The sequence below is a fragment of the Topomyia yanbarensis genome, chromosome 1, assembly GCF_030247195.1.
Source record: "Topomyia yanbarensis strain Yona2022 chromosome 1, ASM3024719v1, whole genome shotgun sequence".
Classification (NCBI taxonomy): domain Eukaryota; kingdom Metazoa; phylum Arthropoda; class Insecta; order Diptera; family Culicidae; genus Topomyia; species Topomyia yanbarensis.
In genome coordinates, this window is record NC_080670.1 from 87,482,414 (window position 1) to 87,502,146 (window position 19,733).

Sequence of the window (19,733 nt, forward strand, 5' to 3'; positions counted from 1 at the left end):
CGATCTACTCGATCTAGTCCCCGGTGGTTGATCTGGCCTACTCAACGGGCCATCCAGTAGGTGCTGAGGTCTATCCGACGATTCCGGGTGGAGCATAATTTCCGGTTCACCAGCGCCCCAACGACCCACTGCTAGCTGTGCGACGCGGTCTACTCGGTCTAATCCCCGGCGGTGGATCTAGATCTCACGAGCTACCCGGTAGGGTGTCGAGATCTGTTCGGCAATTCCGGTGAAGCTTGACGTCCGGTTCACAGGCGCCCCGACGACCCAAATTCAGTGCTACGTCACGTATTACTCAACCAGGCATGTCCAAACACGCCACGGCACCGCGTCCTGCATTTTAACACCGCAACCGAGTGTATTGAAATGAGCACCCCAAGCCAGTGCTCGATGCGAAGCACCGATGCACGATAAACGAAGCACCCGTGTCGGTGGCGGTGTAATATTTTCGACCCGGTGCTTGGATGCTTCGGAAAACACTCGGGCCGGGTGCTTTAAAATTTCTGAAGCACCGGAGCCGAGCGCTTTCAACTTCGGATAACACCTCGGAAACTCTTTGACTTTGCACCCGTATCAAAGTGAGAATGTTTAATCCCGCTAGCATATGCACAAAAAGAAAGAAGAAAAAAAAAAGATTTTTCGGTGCGACGGAATAAAAGAGAACAGCAAATATAGGGTGATGAGCCCATTATCGCTATGTTTCTATTATCATTTGAAGCCGTTGGTTAGAGCAGTGTCTGCCATCTTTGTTTAACGCATTGAGTCAAATGGTAGCGCAACAATAGGGGTACTCGATTCGTTTTTTCGTTGCGCTCAAACACGAGAATTTCACTGTTTTCAGCGCATGTATGTTATTATCTTGGTACTTAACAACGAAGCACAGCTGTTGATGCCAATTTGTACGCATTCCATTGTTTGTAGGCCGAGTAATTAATGAATCAGTGAGGCGCCCTCCTTAGTATGGTGAAAATAGGCACTTCACCCTACTTCTATAATCACGGTAGTTTGATTTTTAGTTAGATATGTAATTATAAAATATCCAAAGTCGATGCAAGTATAGATCGCGGATAGTGGATTTTTTTTTAATTTTGCGTCTTGGAAATACTAGTTAACGAAAATTCTATTTCTTTATCTTCTTGCAAATGTATATCTAATTGAAAGCAAAAGATATGAACTTTGCCATCGATAAACATCTTTTTATTTTTTTTATGATCCCAATCTATACGGATAACGCACATATGGTGCTTAGCTCAATTTGAATCTATTCCTATTGCCGCCATTTACTTTGTATTTCTATACAATTCAATCTTATTATGGCGTTAGAATTGAGCACACGTTTCAAATTTTCGATCAATCAATCACAAGTATTTCACAGTATTTGGATAATTTTTATTATACAAAGCTTTGGTACCAATTTTTAGACATTCTATCTGTCTGCGACCTGCCTTCAACTACATCCCTGGTGCAGACAGTTTAAAACAGTGCATTGTTCTGCTGTAGGATCGCCTTACCCGTCTAGACAGTCAAAACAATACGGCATCGATCGTCCGGTGCCCTTGATACAAAACGAACCAGTGATGAGAAGCGGTGATGTCATCAATAATCTGTCGGACTCTCCGAGAGATTAGCAAGGGAAGGAGAATTCTGCTGATTACACTACCACATGCTGCCGCTTCGATCCCGAACGGACTGATAAAGATCGGTCTTGCGATGCTGTGAGTTAGTGTCCAGCTAAATCGCGCCGAAGTAACACCGTGCGGCCCGCTCGTGGGCATTAAATTATCATTAGGATTAAGACATGTAGTTTACAATAAATGTTCGATTGTGTTATTTTAAGAATAAATGTTCTTTTTCGGATAAGCTAAATTATAATTGTTGATGTGCAATAAACTATGGTGCGTATTAAGGTTTTGTGATTTACAATCGGAGAAGTCCTGGCGTGTGCTGGCGTAACTGTGAAGCCGGTTGGATTCCACTGTTTCGGGGAAACATATTAATTCGATGTTGGGATGCTGAGTTTGGTCCACGCTATCGCTATCGAAGACATTGGTAAGCCGAAGACTCAGGAACCCATCATTCTGGTCCTTCGAACCGGATGCAATTCGGTCGGACCTTGGAAAGACGCCGTCGATGCTAGGGGCATTGGACGCGTGGATACTTTTGTCCTATTCATCTCGTACCGCTATTGTATCCGGGTATATGGAGCCATCGACACGCCGAACAATTAAATAGCGCCCATTATTACGGACATTGTACTTTCGGACAATTGGACTTCAATTACACCGCGCGCTTGGCGTCATTTTGTGGCTTGGCGTCCTTTTACGGCTTGGCATCTATTGGATGGAGATAGTGCATGATCAATTTTGGAGGAACAACACATCATAGTGCTGCTGCAATTTGACGTCGGTGAACATTAAAATTTGGAAAGCAGTGACGGACGGTAGCTGCTAGTGAAAACTCCTTCGTTGCGGTGAATTTCGGATATTCGATTGGATTTTCTACGCCGATTGGACCCTGAACAGGAGAATCAACCTGTTCTTCCAGGTAATAGGCCTATAATTGAGCATTTTTTTCAGGAATACAGCATCTACTGGATATAGACACTTTTTGCCTTTCTCTTCTCAATAGAAAGGTATTGCAATTGCTCTGAAAAGTGACTGTCAACCGGAGGCCCGAAGGGCCGAGTGACATATACCATTCGATTCGGCAAATTGTGTGTGTGTGTGTTTGTGTGTGAGTGTGTATGTGTACGCGAACACAATCTCACTCACTTTTCTCAGAGATGGCTGAACCGATTTTCACAAACTTAGTCTCAAATGAAAGGTGCAACGTTCCCATAGGCTGCTGTTGAATTTTTAATGGATCCGACTTCCGGTTCCGGAATTACAGGGTGATGAGAACGATCACACAGAAAATGTTGATTTTAACAAATTCTGCAATGAATATATAAAGGTGAAAATATTTCCAAAATGTGGCCACATCTGCTCGGATTTGTAGTACTGGCTTGGTAGTCACATTGGCCACCATCGTCGATTCCGGAAGCCCCGGTGGAAGCACCCAAAATCTGAATAGCAAACACATCTGTTTATCGGAGATGGCTTAACCGATTTAACCGATTAGTGTCAAAGAAAAGTTGTTTTGTCCCCGTAAATGGCTATTAAATTTCATCCCGATCCGGCTTCCGGTTCCGGAGTTGGGTTGGGGCGTGTGATCACAAAGAGAATTCCGATTCAGACCGATACCTCGATGAAAGCAAAAAACGTAAAAAATTCGCTAAAATGTCTTTCAGTCAACTTACATTTGCAGTTCTAGGTCACTGACGGCTAACTGAACTTTCGTTGACTACCTTGACCACCATAGACGGTTCCGGAAGTGCCCGGAAAGAGCGGCCATCTTTCAAAATTAACGAACTCACATCAGTTTCCCGGAAATGGTTGGTCCGATTTTCACAAACTTAGTCCCAAATTATCCCCACAGATGTCTATAAAATTTCATACGGATCGCTTCTACGGCTCCGGAAATATATATTAAACCGTCCGGTCACATATGAAATTCCCATATAAACCGGAAATTTTTTTTTTTTCAAAGGGGGACCACATGAAATTTCAGAAATTGAATTCGTATTTTTGATGCCAAACATCCTTAAAATGCATGAAATGTGGAGATTTTATGGCATCGCGAAAAAAAATTTTTTTGGTAAAAATCGACTTTTTGGGACTTAGCCGATTTCGAACCTTTTTGCCTTTCTCAATAGACAGGTATTGCAATTGCTCTGAAAGCAGATCTTCTAACGGAGGCCCGAAGGGCCGATTGAAATATACCATTCGATTCAGTTCGTCGAGTTCGGCAATATCTATGTGTGTATGTGTGTGTGCTTTTTAAGAGCAGTAAAATTTTTTTTAAGAAAACCCTGAGACAGGTAAAATGTACAAAATCCCTAATGTCTCAGGGAACGGGCTTTGGGCTGCCATCACCCGACCACGCTAAAAAAACTTAATTTAAGTTAGGTCTTGTGCCCTTAACGCACAAAGTGGTTTAGTCCAATTTTTCCCTTTTGGGAATTTATTGCATACTAACAGGCGTTTGGTTCTTAAACCAAAAGACAAGAGTTCGTCTTCACTTTCTCGTCAGCAAACCAGAGCTATATTTGCTTCCCGGGAAATCACTCGGGACATGTGGCTTTAGGCGTTTACATTTGTCGTGTGAACTGTTTGGAATTTTTTGTGTCTAACTAGTGCTAATTTGGGTACTAGTTTTAGATACATCGTCTAACTAGACACCCAGATGGTGCTAGTTACTGACGAGATGAATTCGAAACACAAAAAAGCAAAACTTAATTTAAGTTAGGTCTTGTGCCTTTAACGCACAAAGCGGTTTAGTCCAATTTTTCCCTTTTGGGAATTTATTGCATACTAACGGGCGTTTGGTTCTTAAACCAAAAGACAAGAGTTCGTCTTCGCTTTCTCGTCAGCAAACCAGAGCTATATTTGCTTCCCGGGACATCACTCGGGACATGTGGCTTTAGGCGTTCACATATGTCGTGTGAACTGTTGGGAATTTTTTGTGTCTAACTAGTGCTAATTTGGGTACTAGTTTTAGATACATCGTCTAACTAGACACCCAGATGGTGCTAGTTACTGACGAGATGAATTCGAAACACAAAAAAGCAAAACTTAATTTAAGGTAAAATGTACAAAATCCCTAATGTCTCAGAGAACGGGCTTTGGGCTGCCATCACCTGACCACGCTAAAAACCACTGCTCTTGCCCAGAACCTGATTCCTCCCCGGCACTACCTTACGGCATTACTTCGGGGAGGGGTTTTTATGTGTATAGCATACACTGTGATTCAACTACTTACTAGTTCGTTTCATTCGCAGGGTTACAGCGCCACTTCTTGACACACCAGCAATTCTCCACCATCCACACAGACTGGCAATTTTTGCATGATAGTCGGAAAGCTGACTGTGAGTCGAGACTTAGTGCTCCTCCCCTACGAAGACAACCTGGGCGACAATCTTCAGATTGTCTAGTTCACCGAACGCTTGGATTCCTTTATGCCATTCAGCACCACGACTCGGCTCCCTTGTGCCAGTTAGCACCGCAGCTCCCTTTTCGTACAATTCATCGCCATTTACTCGTTAAGCTCCCGACTTGTTCGCGAACTACTAGTCTCCTACGGTGGACTTAGCCTACTCCGACGGAAAGATCCCCGGCGAGAGAAGTTCTCCCGAAGCCGAGCCAGCCAGTCAGGTGTCGAGGTCAGTTCGGCGATTCCGGTGGAGCAAGGTGTCCGGTTCGCTGATGGTGTCTCTTCGCGGTCTACTCAGTCTGGTCCCCGGCGGTGAATCTAGCTCACGCCAACGAAGAGTTCCCCGGCGAAGGAAGTTCTTCCGATACCGATTCTTCTTTGGTTTTAGCACCACAATTTCTTGAGCGCTTAGGTTCCCTCTCGTTCCATTTCGCTCTACTTTCCCGATGAGCCATTCAGCTCCCGCCCTCACTTGTTCGCGAACTACTCGGTCTAGTCCCCAACAATGGATCTAGCCTGTTCTCCTGAAACCGAGCAGTAGATTTCTCCTCATACCGATGTTCGTTTATGTGAGCCATTTAACTCTCCGCTTCGTCCCGATCTACTCGATCTAGTCCCCGGTGGTTGATCTGGCCTACTCAACGGGCCATCCAGTAGGTGCTGAGGTCTATCCGACGATTCCGGGTGGAGCATAATTTCCGGTTCACCAGCGCCCCAACGACCCACTGCTAGCTGTGCGACGCGGTCTACTCGGTCTAATCCCCGGCGGTGGATCTAGATCTCACGAGCTACCCGGTAGGGTGTCGAGATCTGTTCGGCAATTCCGGTGAAGCTTGACGTCCGGTTCACAGGCGCCCCGACGACCCAAATTCAGTGCTACGTCACGTATTACTCAACCAGGCATGTCCAAACACGCCACGGCACCGCGTCCTGCATTTTAACACCGCAACCGAGTGTATTGAAATGAGCACCCCAAGCCAGTGCTCGATGCGAAGCACCGATGCACGATAAACGAAGCACCCGTGTCGGTGGCGGTGTAATATTTTCGACCCGGTGCTTGGATGCTTCGGAAAACACTCGGGCCGGGTGCTTTAAAATTTCTGAAGCACCGGAGCCGAGCGCTTTCAACTTCGGATAACACCTCGGAAACTCTTTGACTTTGCACCCGTATCAAAGTGAGAATGTTTAATCCCGCTAGCATATGCACAAAAAGAAAGAAGAAAAAAAAAAGATTTTTCGGTGCGACGGAATAAAAGAGAACAGCAAATATAGGGTGATGAGCCCATTATCGCTATGTTTCTATTATCATTTGAAGCCGTTGGTTAGAGCAGTGTCTGCCATCTTTGTTTAACGCATTGAGTCAAATGGTAGCGCAACAATAGGGGTACTCGATTCGTGTTTTCGTTGCGCTCAAACACGAGAATTTCACTGTTTTCAGCGCATGTATGTTATTATCTTGGTACTTAACAACGAAGCACAGCTGTTGATGCCAATTTGTACGCATTCCATTGTTTGTAGGCCGAGTAATTAATGAATCAGTGAGGCGCCCTCCTTAGTATGGTGAAAATAGGCACTTCACCCTACTTCTATAATCACGGTAGTTTGATTTTTAGTTAGATATGTAATTATAAAATATCCAAAGTCGATGCAAGTATAGATCGCGGATAGTGGATTTTTTTTTAATTTTGCGTCTTGGAAATACTAGTTAACGAAAATTCTATTTCTTTATCTTCTTGCAAATGTATATCTAATTGAAAGCAAAAGATATGAACTTTGCCATCGATAAACATCTTTTTATTTTTTTTATGATCCCAATCTATACGGATAACGCACATATGGTGCTTAGCTCAATTTGAATCTATTCCTATTGCCGCCATTTACTTTGTATTTCTATACAATTCAATCTTATTATGGCGTTAGAATTGAGCACACGTTTCAAATTTTCGATCAATCAATCACAAGTATTTCACAGTATTTGGATAATTTTTATTATACAAAGCTTTGGTACCAATTTTTAGACATTCTATCTGTCTGCGACCTGCCTTCAACTACATCCCTGGTGCAGACAGTTTAAAACAGTGCATTGTTCTGCTGTAGGATCGCCTTACCCGTCTAGACAGTCAAAACAATACGGCATCGATCGTCCGGTGCCCTTGATACAGAACGAACCAGTGATGAGAAGCGGTGATGTCATCAATAATCTGTCGGACTCTCCGAGAGATTAGCAAGGGAAGGAGAATTCTGCTGATTACACTACCACATGCTGCCGCTTCGATCCCGAACGGACTGATAAAGATCGGTCTTGCGATGCTGTGAGTTAGTGTCCAGCTAAATCGCGCCGAAGTAACACCGTGCGGCCCGCTCGTGGGCATTAAATTATCATTAGGATTAAGACATGTAGTTTACAATAAATGTTCGATTGTGTTATTTTAAGAATAAATGTTCTTTTTCGGATAAGCTAAATTATAATTGTTGATGTGCAATAAACTATGGTGCGTATTAAGGTTTTGTGATTTACAATCGGAGAAGTCCTGGCGTGTGCTGGCGTAACTGTGAAGCCGGTTGGATTCCACTGTTTCGGGGAAACATATTAATTCGATGTTGGGATGCTGAGTTTGGTCCACGCTATCGCTATCGAAGACATTGGTAAGCCGAAGACTCAGGAACCCATCATTCTGGTCCTTCGAACCGGATGCAATTCGGTCGGACCTTGGAAAGACGCCGTCGATGCTAGGGGCATTGGACGCGTGGATACTTTTGTCCTATTCATCTCGTACCGCTATTGTATCCGGGTATATGGAGCCATCGACACGCCGAACAATTAAATAGCGCCCATTATTACGGACATTGTACTTTCGGACAATTGGACTTCAATTACACCGCGCGCTTGGCGTCATTTTGTGGCTTGGCGTCCTTTTACGGCTTGGCATCTATTGGATGGAGATAGTGCATGATCAATTTTGGAGGAACAACACATCATAGTGCTGCTGCAATTTGACGTCGGTGAACATTAAAATTTGGAAAGCAGTGACGGACGGTAGCTGCTAGTGAAAACTCCTTCGTTGCGGTGAATTTCGGATATTCGATTGGATTTTCTACGCCGATTGGACCCTGAACAGGAGAATCAACCTGTTCTTCCAGGTAAATATTACATGTCCAGGTGTATGTCCGGTCGAAGCTTTCTTGTTACAAAACTAATGCCATCTTTCGATATCTGGACCACTGCAACCTAATCTCATCACGGGGGAGGCTCCGGTCTGCAACAACGGAAGGAAGGCTGCATGTGGATTACAACTTTATTACTACATCTGGAGTTTGATGGGCGTGTGTCCCATATCGGTTCGTCGATATATACTGAGAGTATTGTTGCTGGTTTCATCGGTATCCTGAAGACGTTTATGCATGCTAAGACCTGGGAGCCCCAACATATTTTTCTCCAGGTTAGTAAATGCACAGTATATGCCCACCGTTGTCTAGGCATCAGATAAATACACATTTGGTGATTGAATTTTCGTTCTGTACCATACTGATCCCTGAGCATAACTGCAGCACGGTTGTGCATTCACAATTATTGGTTGTCATCTTTCATCGGAATATTTGGGAACTTCGAATCTTCTATTGTTTTTCGTGGTGAGTGACCACAGTATATGTCCAGCCGTCGCTGGCATTCTCTTTGATACTACATACTCGCTTCCTCTCCTCTGCCCTCGCACATTGGCTGGTTATACATCGTGCACCAAGTGTTACATGTGCATGGAGTTAGTGTGACGTCATTGCATTGCTTGTAGTTTGGCATTTTAACGCTCTGGGGCGCATCTATAGTTCCTGTAAGGTCAGTGCTGCAGATAGTATATGCCTAGCGAAGCTAGGGCCGTTCACAGGGTATTGCACTGAAATCATCTCTCATTTACCGGTTTCCTGAGTGAAATAAGCACCATGCCTCCTGCCGCATCCAGCACGAAGAAGTCTCCATCGTTGAAGTTGCTCGTTACCAAGCTGAAGGATGTCCAATCTTCCTTTGACGATATTTATCGTTTCGTCGAAGACTTCAAGGAAAATACAACTACTACCCAGATTGAAGTGCGACTGGAAAAACTCGACGAACTGTGGGAAAAATTCAGCGACACCCTTATAGAGTTGAAATCTCACGACGACTATGCAGCAAAGGGTGATGACTACGAGGATGAAAGGTTGGACTTCAGCGATCGATACTACAGGGCAAAATCGTTTCTTGTGGATATGGCCAAAGAAAGACAAGAGGCACCAGCCATGGAACAATCGATACGGGTCGGTGATACGTCGGTGCATAGCACAATGGACCATGTGCGGCTGCCTCAAATAAAGCTGCAGACGTTCAACGGCGACATTGACGAATGGCTAGGATTCCGGGATCTCTTCACCTCACTTATACACTGGAAGGCGGATTTACCAGAGGTGGAGAAATTTCACTACCTAAAAGGATGCCTTCAGGGTGAACCTAAAAGCTTGATCGAACCGCTACAAATCACTCGGGCTAATTACCAGGTGGCTTGGGAAATGCTGGTAAAACGCTATAATAACAGTAAACAATTGAAGAAGCGTCAGGTCCAATCGCTCTTCAAACTACCAGCACTAACAAGGGAATCCGTTGCTGATCTCCACTCCCTATTGGAAGGCTTCCAAAGGGTAGTTCAAACACTGGATCAAATTGTGCAGCCGCATGATTATAAGGATCTTCTATTGGTAAATTTACTTTCTGCACGTCTCGACCCGATCACGCGAAGAGGCTGGGAGGAGCACTCATCGAATAAGGATCAAGATTCGCTAAATGATTTGACGGATTTTCTTCATCGGAGGATTCAAATTTTGGAGGCGTTACCTTCAAGGGCCGTGGACACTAGGGGTGTCCAGCAATCACAACCTCCGTTGAAGCCGAAACCCTTTGCAATTAAAAATAGTTTCAACACGGTTCAAGCAAACCACAGTAACTGCGAAGCGTGCAAGAGTAGCCATCCACTCTATCAGTGCGGTAAATTCCAAGAAATGCCGGTTTCAGAGAGAGATGTGTTGTTGCGCAACAACTCACTCTGTCGCAACTGTTTCCGCCAAGGGCATCATGCGAAGGATTGCCAATCAAAATATTCCTGTCGCCATTGTAAAGGACGTCACCATACATTGGTTTGCTTCCGAGCTGGGAGGAATGAGAAGCCCAAGGATACAGCTGGTAGTCAAGGTTCCAATGCTTCCGTTTCACAAGACAATTCAAGTAGCTCTATCGCTACACCGTCCTCCTCCTCGCAAGTGGCTAATATGGCAGCCACTGAAGTTACGTTAGTTGGATCAGTACATCGACACTCGTCGCAGGTTTTGTTGGCTACAGCGGTGGTCATCATCGAGGATGATGGTGGCACTCAGTACCCAGCACGGGCTCTACTCGACTCAGGTTCAGAGAGCAATTTCATTTCGGAGCGATTGAGTCAACGTCTAAAGGTGGATCGAGATAAGGTGGACATCTCGATATTAGGGATTGGTCAACGGACTAGCAAGGTAAAGCAGCGTATACAGGCCACAGTGTTGTCACGAGTTACTGATTTCTCTCGGGCGATGAGTTTTTTGGTGCTTCCGAAGGTGACGGTAAATTTACCAACGGTTAACATCGACCCAATCGGTTGGCCGATTCCACGAGATGTTGAGTTAGCAGATCCTGCTTTCGGTGTTTCTCAGAGTATTGACATCGTACTAGGAATCGAGTCATTCTTCGAGTTTTTCCAAACCGGACGCAAGATTCCTTTGGGAGAACGATTACCCTCATTAAATGAATCCGTATTTGGATGGGTTGTGTGTGGCGGTTCATCTGTGCCCGATAAGACATTGAATATTAGCTGCAATGTTTCTACTACGGAAGGCTTGGAAGAGCTGATGGCTCGATTTTGGACCTGCGAAGATATGGGATCAACCAGGAACAATTCACCGGAAGAAGCACGCTGTGAAGAGCTGTTTGTGCGTTCGATTCAGCGTGGGGAAAGCGGCCGCTACACTGTATCATTGCCAAAGGATGAGGACAAACTAAAACAATTGGGCGATTCTAGGGGGATCGCATTCCGACGTCTCCAAGGCACGGAGCGGAGATTGGAAAGGGATGCTGCATTACGGGAGCAGTACAAGGCATTCATGACCGAATATGTGCGTCTGGGTCATATGCAGCGAGTCGATACTACCATTCCCAACACGGATAAACGGTGTTATTTACCACATCATCCGGTGGTTAAAGAGGCGAGTACCACCACCAAGGTTAGGGTAGTATTCGACGCCTCCTGCAAAACGGCCTCAGGAGTGTCGCTGAACGATACATTGCTGGTAGGTCCAGTAATACAAGAGGACTTGAGGTCGATTATTCTCCGTTGCCGAACAAGGCAGATAATGCTGGTTGCTGATGTCGAGAAAATGTTTCGTCAAATTAATGTGAACCCCGACGAACGACATCTTCAATCGATTCTATGGCGCTCATCACCAAGGGATGAAGTAGTTACCTATGAGCTGAACACCGTTACTTACGGAACCAAGCCTGCTCCATTTTTGGCCACAAGGACACTGAAACAGCTAGCGATGGATGAGGAGCAACGATATCCGCTCGCTGCCAAGGCAATTACGGAAGACACATACATGGATGATGTACTCACGGGTTCCGATGATGCAGCGGAGGCACTTACGATGAGGATACAATTGGACAAGTTGATGGCTAGTGGGGGATTCCAGCTCAGGAAGTGGGCATCCAATTGTGTCGAGGTTTTACGTGGTATTCCTGAAGAAAATCTGGCGATCCGTGGCTCAGAAATCGAATTAGATCCAGACCCATCGATCAAGGATTAGTGTGGCAGCCTAGAACAGACGTCTTCAAATTTCAATTCAGCATACCTTCCATTGACGATAATCTGCTTATTACCAGGAGGCAACTTTTGTCGATCATTGCGACTCTGTTTGATCCTCTGGGTCTGGTTGGTGCAACCATTACAATGGCCAAACTTTTCATGCAGCAATCTTGGATGCTGCGTGACGAACACGATCAGAGATTTGGCTGGGACCAGCCGTTACCTTCGATGGTGGGTGAGACGTGGCGGAAGTACCATCAGCAGCTTCATCTACTTAATCAAATACACGTGGATCGCTGTGTAATCATCCCCAGGGCAGTCGTGATGGAATTCCATTGCTTCTCAGACGCGTCACTGAAGGCCTACGGTGCGTGCCTATATGTTCGAAGCATCGATACAGCAGGAAGGGTGAAGGTTCAATTGATCGCATCGAAGTCAAAGGTGGCTCCGGTTAAATGTATGACGATCCCGAGGTTGGAGCTTTGCGGAGCGGTATTAGCCGCTCAACTATTCCAAAAGGTGCAACAGGCAACTCGCTCGATCGCACGTGCATATTTTTGGACAGATTCAACGTGTGTGCTTCGATGGTTGCAAGCTTGTCCGGCCACATGGACTATATTCGTCGCAAATAGAGTGGCAACAATCCAAACTATAACAGAGGGGCATGAATGGAGACATGTTCCAGGAATTCATAATCCAGCCGTTCTTATCTCGAGGGGAATCTCTCCAGAAGAAATAATTCACAATAATTTCTGGTGGGATGGCCCAAGCTGGTTAACGCACGACCATGAGGATTGGCCGAATAGTTTCGATAATTCGTCGAGTGAGGGGATTGAGGAAGAGAGGAGACGCACAGTTGTTGCTAATACGGCCTCGGTTGTGGCGGAATTCAATGAATGGTATTTATCCAAATTCGCTACATACTCCAATTTAATTCACCGTACAGCAATATGGCTCCAATTCATTTCGTTACTTCGTACCCCGAAGAAGGATCGACGATCAGGATGGATCACGACAGCAGAGCTGAAAGCAGCCGAATGTTTACTTATACAACGGGTGCAACGAGAAGTCTTTCCTGATGAACGAAAGGCACTGTTAAAAGGGGATATGGTTCCAAGGAAATCTCCTCTGCGATGGTTCAATTCATTTGTGTCAGAAAAGGAAGAGCTTATAAGAGTTGGCGGGCGGTTGATTCATTCAAATGAAGCAGAAGATGCTAAACATCCCATTGTGCTCCCAGCTCGACATCGCTTGACACGCATGATTCTTCAGCACTACCACGAACGTTTGCTTCACGCAGGGCCACAATTGTTGCTGAGTGTAGTCAGACTTCGCTACTGGCCTTTAGGAGGACGCAATGTAGCCAGGGAAACCGTTCATCGTTGTCAAAAATGCTTCCGATCAAAGCCCACTCCATTGCAGCAATTTATGGGAGACCTGCCAGCAGCGCGAGTGACTATTTCTCGTCCTTTCTCAAGGTCGGGAGTGGACTATTTCGGACCAATCTATGTGCGCCCTGTACCACGACGCGCAGCAGTAAAAGCGTACGCGGCAATTTTCGTGTGCCTTTGCACGAAGGCGATTCATCTGGAGTTTGTCGGGGATTTATCTACGGATCGATTCTTGCAGGCTTTGCGTCGGTTCGTTGCCCGTCGAGGAAGGCCAACCGATATTTATTCCGACAACGGTACTAACTTCGTTGGAGCTCGGAACAAACTGGAAGAAGTGTTACGTTTGTTGCGGAATAAACAGCATCAGGAGAAGGTATCCAAGAAATGTGCAGAAGAGGGCATTCGCTGGCATTTTAGTCCTCCGAGTGCACCTCATTTCGGAGGCTTGTGGGAGGCGGCTGTGAGATCGGCCAAACATCACCTCTTGCGCGTGATTGGGGACAGCGTCGTGTCGCCCGAAGATATGAACACGCTTCTTGTGCAAGTGGAAGGCTGTTTAAATTCTCGACCACTTACACCTACATCAGACGACCCGAACGATCTTGAACCGTTAACTCCTGCGCATTTCCTGGTTGGATCGTCGTTGCAGTTACTTCCAGAACAACATATGCAAGCAGTTCCCATAAACCGTTTAAACTATTGGCAACGTATGCAAAGGATGCTCCAGGATTTTTGGAGAAGATGGCAGAGGGAGTACTTGTGTCAGTTGCAGGGTCGAACGAAGCGCTGGCAACCACCAATAGAAATCGAAATCGGTAGGCTAGTCGTCATTTTCGAAGAAAACCTACCTCCAACTCGCTGGAAAATGGGTAGAATACAGGAGTTACATCCAGGACCAGACGGTATTGTTAGAGTGGTCACTCTTAAGACCGCTTCTGGAACATTGAAGCGTCCGGTGGAGAAGCTGTGTTTGCTGCCTACACCAGAATTCAACGAACAACCTAGTAGCCGCCAGCAGCAGTAGCCTTGCCTATCCCATCCTAGTCGAGAGGAGTTTCTTTTCTTTATTTCAGAAATAGCGAATATTTCAGGGTGGGTGAGGATGTCTGCGACCTGCCTTCAACTACATCCCTGGTGCAGACAGTTTAAAACAGTGCATTGTTCTGCTGTAGGATCGCCTTACCCGTCTAGACAGTCAAAACAATACGGCATCGATCGTCCGGTGCCCTTGATACAGAACGAACCAGTGATGAGAAGCGGTGATGTCATCAATAATCTGTCGGACTCTCCGAGAGATTAGCAAGGGAAGGAGAATTCTGCTGATTACACTACCACATGCTGCCGCTTCGATCCCGAACGGACTGATAAAGATCGGTCTTGCGATGCTGTGAGTTAGTGTCCAGCTAAATCGCGCCGAAGTAACACCGTGCGGCCCGCTCGTGGGCATTAAATTATCATTAGGATTAAGACATGTAGTTTACAATAAATGTTCGATTGTGTTATTTTAAGAATAAATGTTCTTTTTCGGATAAGCTAAATTATAATTGTTGATGTGCAATAAACTATGGTGCGTATTAAGGTTTTGTGATTTACAATCGGAGAAGTCCTGGCGTGTGCTGGCGTAACTGTGAAGCCGGTTGGATTCCACTGTTTCGGGGAAACATATTAATTCGATGTTGGGATGCTGAGTTTGGTCCACGCTATCGCTATCGAAGACATTGGTAAGCCGAAGACTCAGGAACCCATCACTATCTATTACTGGTCGTAATAATAAAGTATTGAGTCATTTTATGTCGAAAACTCTATTACAATATTTAGCTAAAATAGTGATGAACTGCCTCATAGTGCTTTTTAGGCTGACAAAATGGAGACACTGAAAAAATCAGTTTATACGGTGATGCTATTACCTGTAAGTCGATTATTCTGGGAAAGTGAATGGGTTGCCAGGTTGTTTTGAAAAAAAAAAAAAATTAATTTCAATTAGAATGTCAATCTACAGTACTTATTTTATCATTGCGGTCAATAAAACGTATTTTCAGAGGAGCTAATCTCATATAAAATTGTGGCCCTTCGCTAAAACAAGGTCATGCATAAGGTGATCATGTTTCTCAAATATGTTATATTCATTCCAAGCACCCCCGCCTGGTACGTTAAAAGGGAGGGAGGCTTTGCTTTACTCTAATGGAACTGGAATTGTTCATATCATTTGTAGCAAGTTACCCACTGCAGAGAACTTCAATTTTCAAAATTACTTGAAACACGTTATCGTATGTAAAGGCGTTAGGGCACAATCGAGGTGCGCCCATACGATTTATTTCCGCATTATACGTCATTACCAGTGCCATTACAAAACTACTAACACAGCACAATGCATAGAAATGAATTTTAGCCAAACTTCATTACTTTTCTGGCACATCCAACGGCGTCCTTGTGTTGAAGTGTCGTTTGGTTCGCTGTACTATAGACTTATAGAGCATTAATTTAGAAAAATCTACGTTATCATGAATATCGCTAGCTAGTGTCCTAGTCCTTATCAGTTCTTCGATAGTTATACTATATAAGCTATATTCATTATTCCGCCTGTAAACTCAATAAAACAAAGAGAAATTTAGTTGACAAGATGGTAAGTGATCACCCAAACCACATTCTGAAGTGATGCAGTTTGAAATCTGAAGATTAGATTTTTGTCTTGCTATATTCTGCATTTTTAATAATTGATAAGATACCTTATCCTTTTAATATCTATTCTGCTTTAAGGTATAAAAAAGCCAGCTTCAAATGGGTTTTTACAATTTGATCGGCAAAATTTAATTTGTGCATGCATTTTAGATACATAAAATTTCATTTGACTGTCTAAGGAGTTTTCAATTGGTCTGTGTTAAGTCAGACCGGACTAAGTCGCAAAGCATCAAAAAATGAGATAATGACAACACTGGTTAAAGAATTTCTTTAGCTACATACAACTTTTGCCATATTTGAGATATGTAACCATAAACAAGAATTATGGGAAACAATAATTTCAAATTATAACGTAGAGGATGCTGCGATTCAAACTTTAAACCCGTTTTTCTCGAAATAAATATTTTGTCACTTAGTCCGATCTGACTTAACACCGACCAATTCATGCACAGTATATTGGGTTGGTAGATTTACCAGTCATAGAGAGTATAACTGTACTGGAAACAGTGATCGATGTAAGGATATGCGATGATTTTTGCTGATACGGTCGGGCATCTATCATCGACATAACTTTTTATAGTCCATCGGAGATGGCAAACATTAGTTGGAGAGTTTGTGAAAACTAAAAGCATATTGACCACCAGACCATCCAGTACAATATTGGTCAATGAAGTTATGCTTTGTGTAAGCACTACACACAGGAAGAGACTCCTCTCACTTGAACGTCGGGAAGTTAGCTAAAGCATGTAACACCACAACACCAACGAAACGCTCATTAATTTACTTTATTTTTTTAGTAGCTGAAAAATTAATTGATTTGCACCAGAAAATCGAATAACAGACAAATGATTTCCCGGATAATGCGACCTGCAATGCATTAAATACACCTTAAGTTTGTTTGAGAATTCATGCACAAATAGCTATACAAAACTGAAATATATCATGAACCAATGTTAAATAAATAAAAAGCAACTGAAAAGACGTGTGATTTGGAATTTTCCAAATTGAATAGAGCCAAATTGATACATTTACATTTAACATATTTTATTTTAGATTCGATTACCCGGGGTAAGATTTTTTAAATCCCCGGATATTCGAATCTGACCTGTTTATTATTTGGAAGAAAGTTCCCTTATTCCACAGTAAAATAAAAAAAAAAATATGTGTGCATACTTTGCATCTATAAGATGTGAACAACATTCTTAAGAAGTGATACTTGAATTTGGCTTGGTTCGTCAATAGACCATCGGTATAATTTGTGTTGAGTATGTGTAAGTCATAGAAATTAAAACGCGTATGTAAATGATATGTTCCCACGCGAGTTGACTTTATTCGCTTGCATATTATCGTATGAAAAGTTGTTTCTTTTTTACTTTTACTGTAAATTTTGACAAATGAACAGTTTATTTGATTGAATTTATTAGAATGACAAAATAGGATACAGATGTAATCGGGGGTTGGTCTGATTTGTCTTGAACAAAAACCAAGATCTAAAAATTGCAATACAAACTAGTTGGACCCACTTACATTTGCCCGAAAGGTAGACTGAAAATATTGGTCCTAAAGTTTTTGTTTAATTCATACATGGGACTCATGAAGTCGATGGTAGCTGAAGCCGCCACTTTTACTAAAATACTACAATTTCATGTTTGATTTTATTCTTGCACAAACAAAAGACAATTTCCATAGATTTTAAATAATGATCTTGCTACCTAGAGTTAAAAACTAAAATGTTTTCTCAATCAGTGACATATTCACTTTCCAGACTGATGGCTGGAAACATAATTTCTTTTTGAAGTTATGACTAAAGCTGAATACTTTACAGGATACTTAACGACCTTGACTTATACTACTTTTTCAGAAATCATATTTTTATTAATTTTATAATGACAGGACATTATTTTGAGCATTTCGAAACAAATGAAAAATACAACCGTCAAACTGGGAACTTGCAACACTTCTGACTTCCTCTGTTAATGTAAATTTGGCAACGGTAATAATAATTTTAACAATTTGGAGTCAAAAGTCTTAAAATTATGCAAAACATATGAAAGGTATTGACAAAATAAAAATATTTAAAATCAACATTCTTTTCTATCACGCATTCCTATTTGCTTTTCAATTTAATTTAGGCGCATATGTATTTCCATACCTGAATAAAATTTTCAAACTGAGCTATCTAGTACTAAGTAGCGGAAATTTTTGACACTTTAGTCTTGCAATGATACTTTTAGTAATACAAATGTGGAGGTTACAATCCAATCGCTATTATTCTTTAAATAGTTAGTCTGAATATTAAATTTTTTAGTTTTTAGAAGAGAATTTTCTCTTATTTTTAAAGAATACAAATGACAGGACGATATTAAAATTTCGAAGTGCAAAAAAGTCTTTTTAATTTTGATACTGAATAAAGGTCCGTTATGGTCTTCAAACGTAATAATAATGAGATTGTTTGAAGTAAGAGTTGGCTAAGATGTACAATTCGACTCCAGTACCAACACTAATTTAAATCCATTCATTCATTCATTTATAATTCCTACTTGCATACCTACTTAATCCTTCCTTACTGTATAATGCACTACAGATTTTTCACAAAGTACCAAGCTCGTTCATGCATATGAACGCACCAAATTGCTTTGAGCCACTTACCAAACGACAGCAATAGCGCGGCGATAATCGCTACCGAAATATAAGCTGCCGTGTTTTACGAATTTAAAAACACTCGATACGGTGCCTGCCGATGTCAGAAATACCTCGGTTGCGGTGCCTGCCAATGTGAGATGCACCTCGGTTACGGTGCCTACCGAAGTCAGAAATACACGGGTCGGTGCTTTGCCGAAGCAACGAGCACGGTGGTTAAATATCATGCGCTGGCACCGACACCGGTGCCTTGGTATCGGCGACCGGTGTCTGCTGTTGAGCACCGGTACGGCGTGCCAACTTCAATGCTCTTGGTGGCGTGTTTATTGGTAGAAGTGCCCACCGTGCAGCACCGTTCGCTGCTTTTGCCATGCCTGATTACTCAACTGGTCCCCGGTGGTGAACCTAGTCTACACAGTCGGAGAGTTCCTCGGCGGCGGAATTTCTCTCGAAACCCGATTTGTGGCTTCTTGTTGGTCCCTTTGCCACTTCCTCTGCAGCTCGGAGAGTATGCTCGTAACCACTCTGTTGACAGCGTCACAGGTATGTTCATCACGGTACATCTCTTCGGTGATGTTGTCCACTGTCATATACAGGTATACCCCTACGAGCTTCTTCGAACCTAGGGCATTCGAAGACCACGTGTTCCGGTGTCTCCTGCACAGTCGCACACTCCGGGCAAAGGGGTGACGAAGCATGTCCAAACCGATGCAAGTCAAATGGAAGTTCACCTCTCCATGCTTCCGATGTACACAAGCCGACACATTTGGGATGAGTCGGTGGGTCCACCTTCCTTTCTCCGCTTGTCCCACTTCTGTTACTATTTAGCCAACGAGTCTGCTCGGACCAGGCTCTTAGCGTTACGTGCATTTCTCCGCTGATAGCATTCCACGTCCCCCGCCAGGGTGATGCAGATGGGGATCATCCCGGCGATAACACATACTGCCTCCGACGATATTGTTCTGTAGTCACTCGAGACTCGCACGGCCGATAGCCGGAATGTCCTGTTTAGCTTTTCACGGTTCCTCTTGGTTTTCAGCGCAGCAATCCAGGCAGGAACCCCATATCGGAGTATCGATGACGAAACAGTAGATAGCAGACGTCTCGTGCTCCTCCTCGGGCCGCCGACGTTTGGCATGATTCT

The 19,733-nt window shown here is 43.6% G+C and overlaps 1 protein-coding gene across 1 annotated transcript; it reads left to right on the plus strand.

The window, feature by feature from the left end:
* The first annotated feature begins 8,967 nt into the window (after window positions 1–8,967).
* LOC131696335 (uncharacterized) lies at window positions 8,968–11,880 on the plus strand. Its single transcript, XM_058984882.1, has one exon. It carries the CDS (start codon window positions 8,968–8,970, stop codon window positions 11,878–11,880), a length of 2,913 nt encoding a protein of 970 aa, XP_058840865.1.
* Window positions 11,881–19,733: the final 7,853 nt, after the last annotated feature.

Bases quoted from the DNA above. Each gene is read 5' to 3' on its own strand.
- LOC131696335 (XM_058984882.1), top strand. From the start codon at position 8,968: ATGCCTCCTGCCGCATCCAGCACGAAGAAGTCTCCATCGTTGAAGTTG.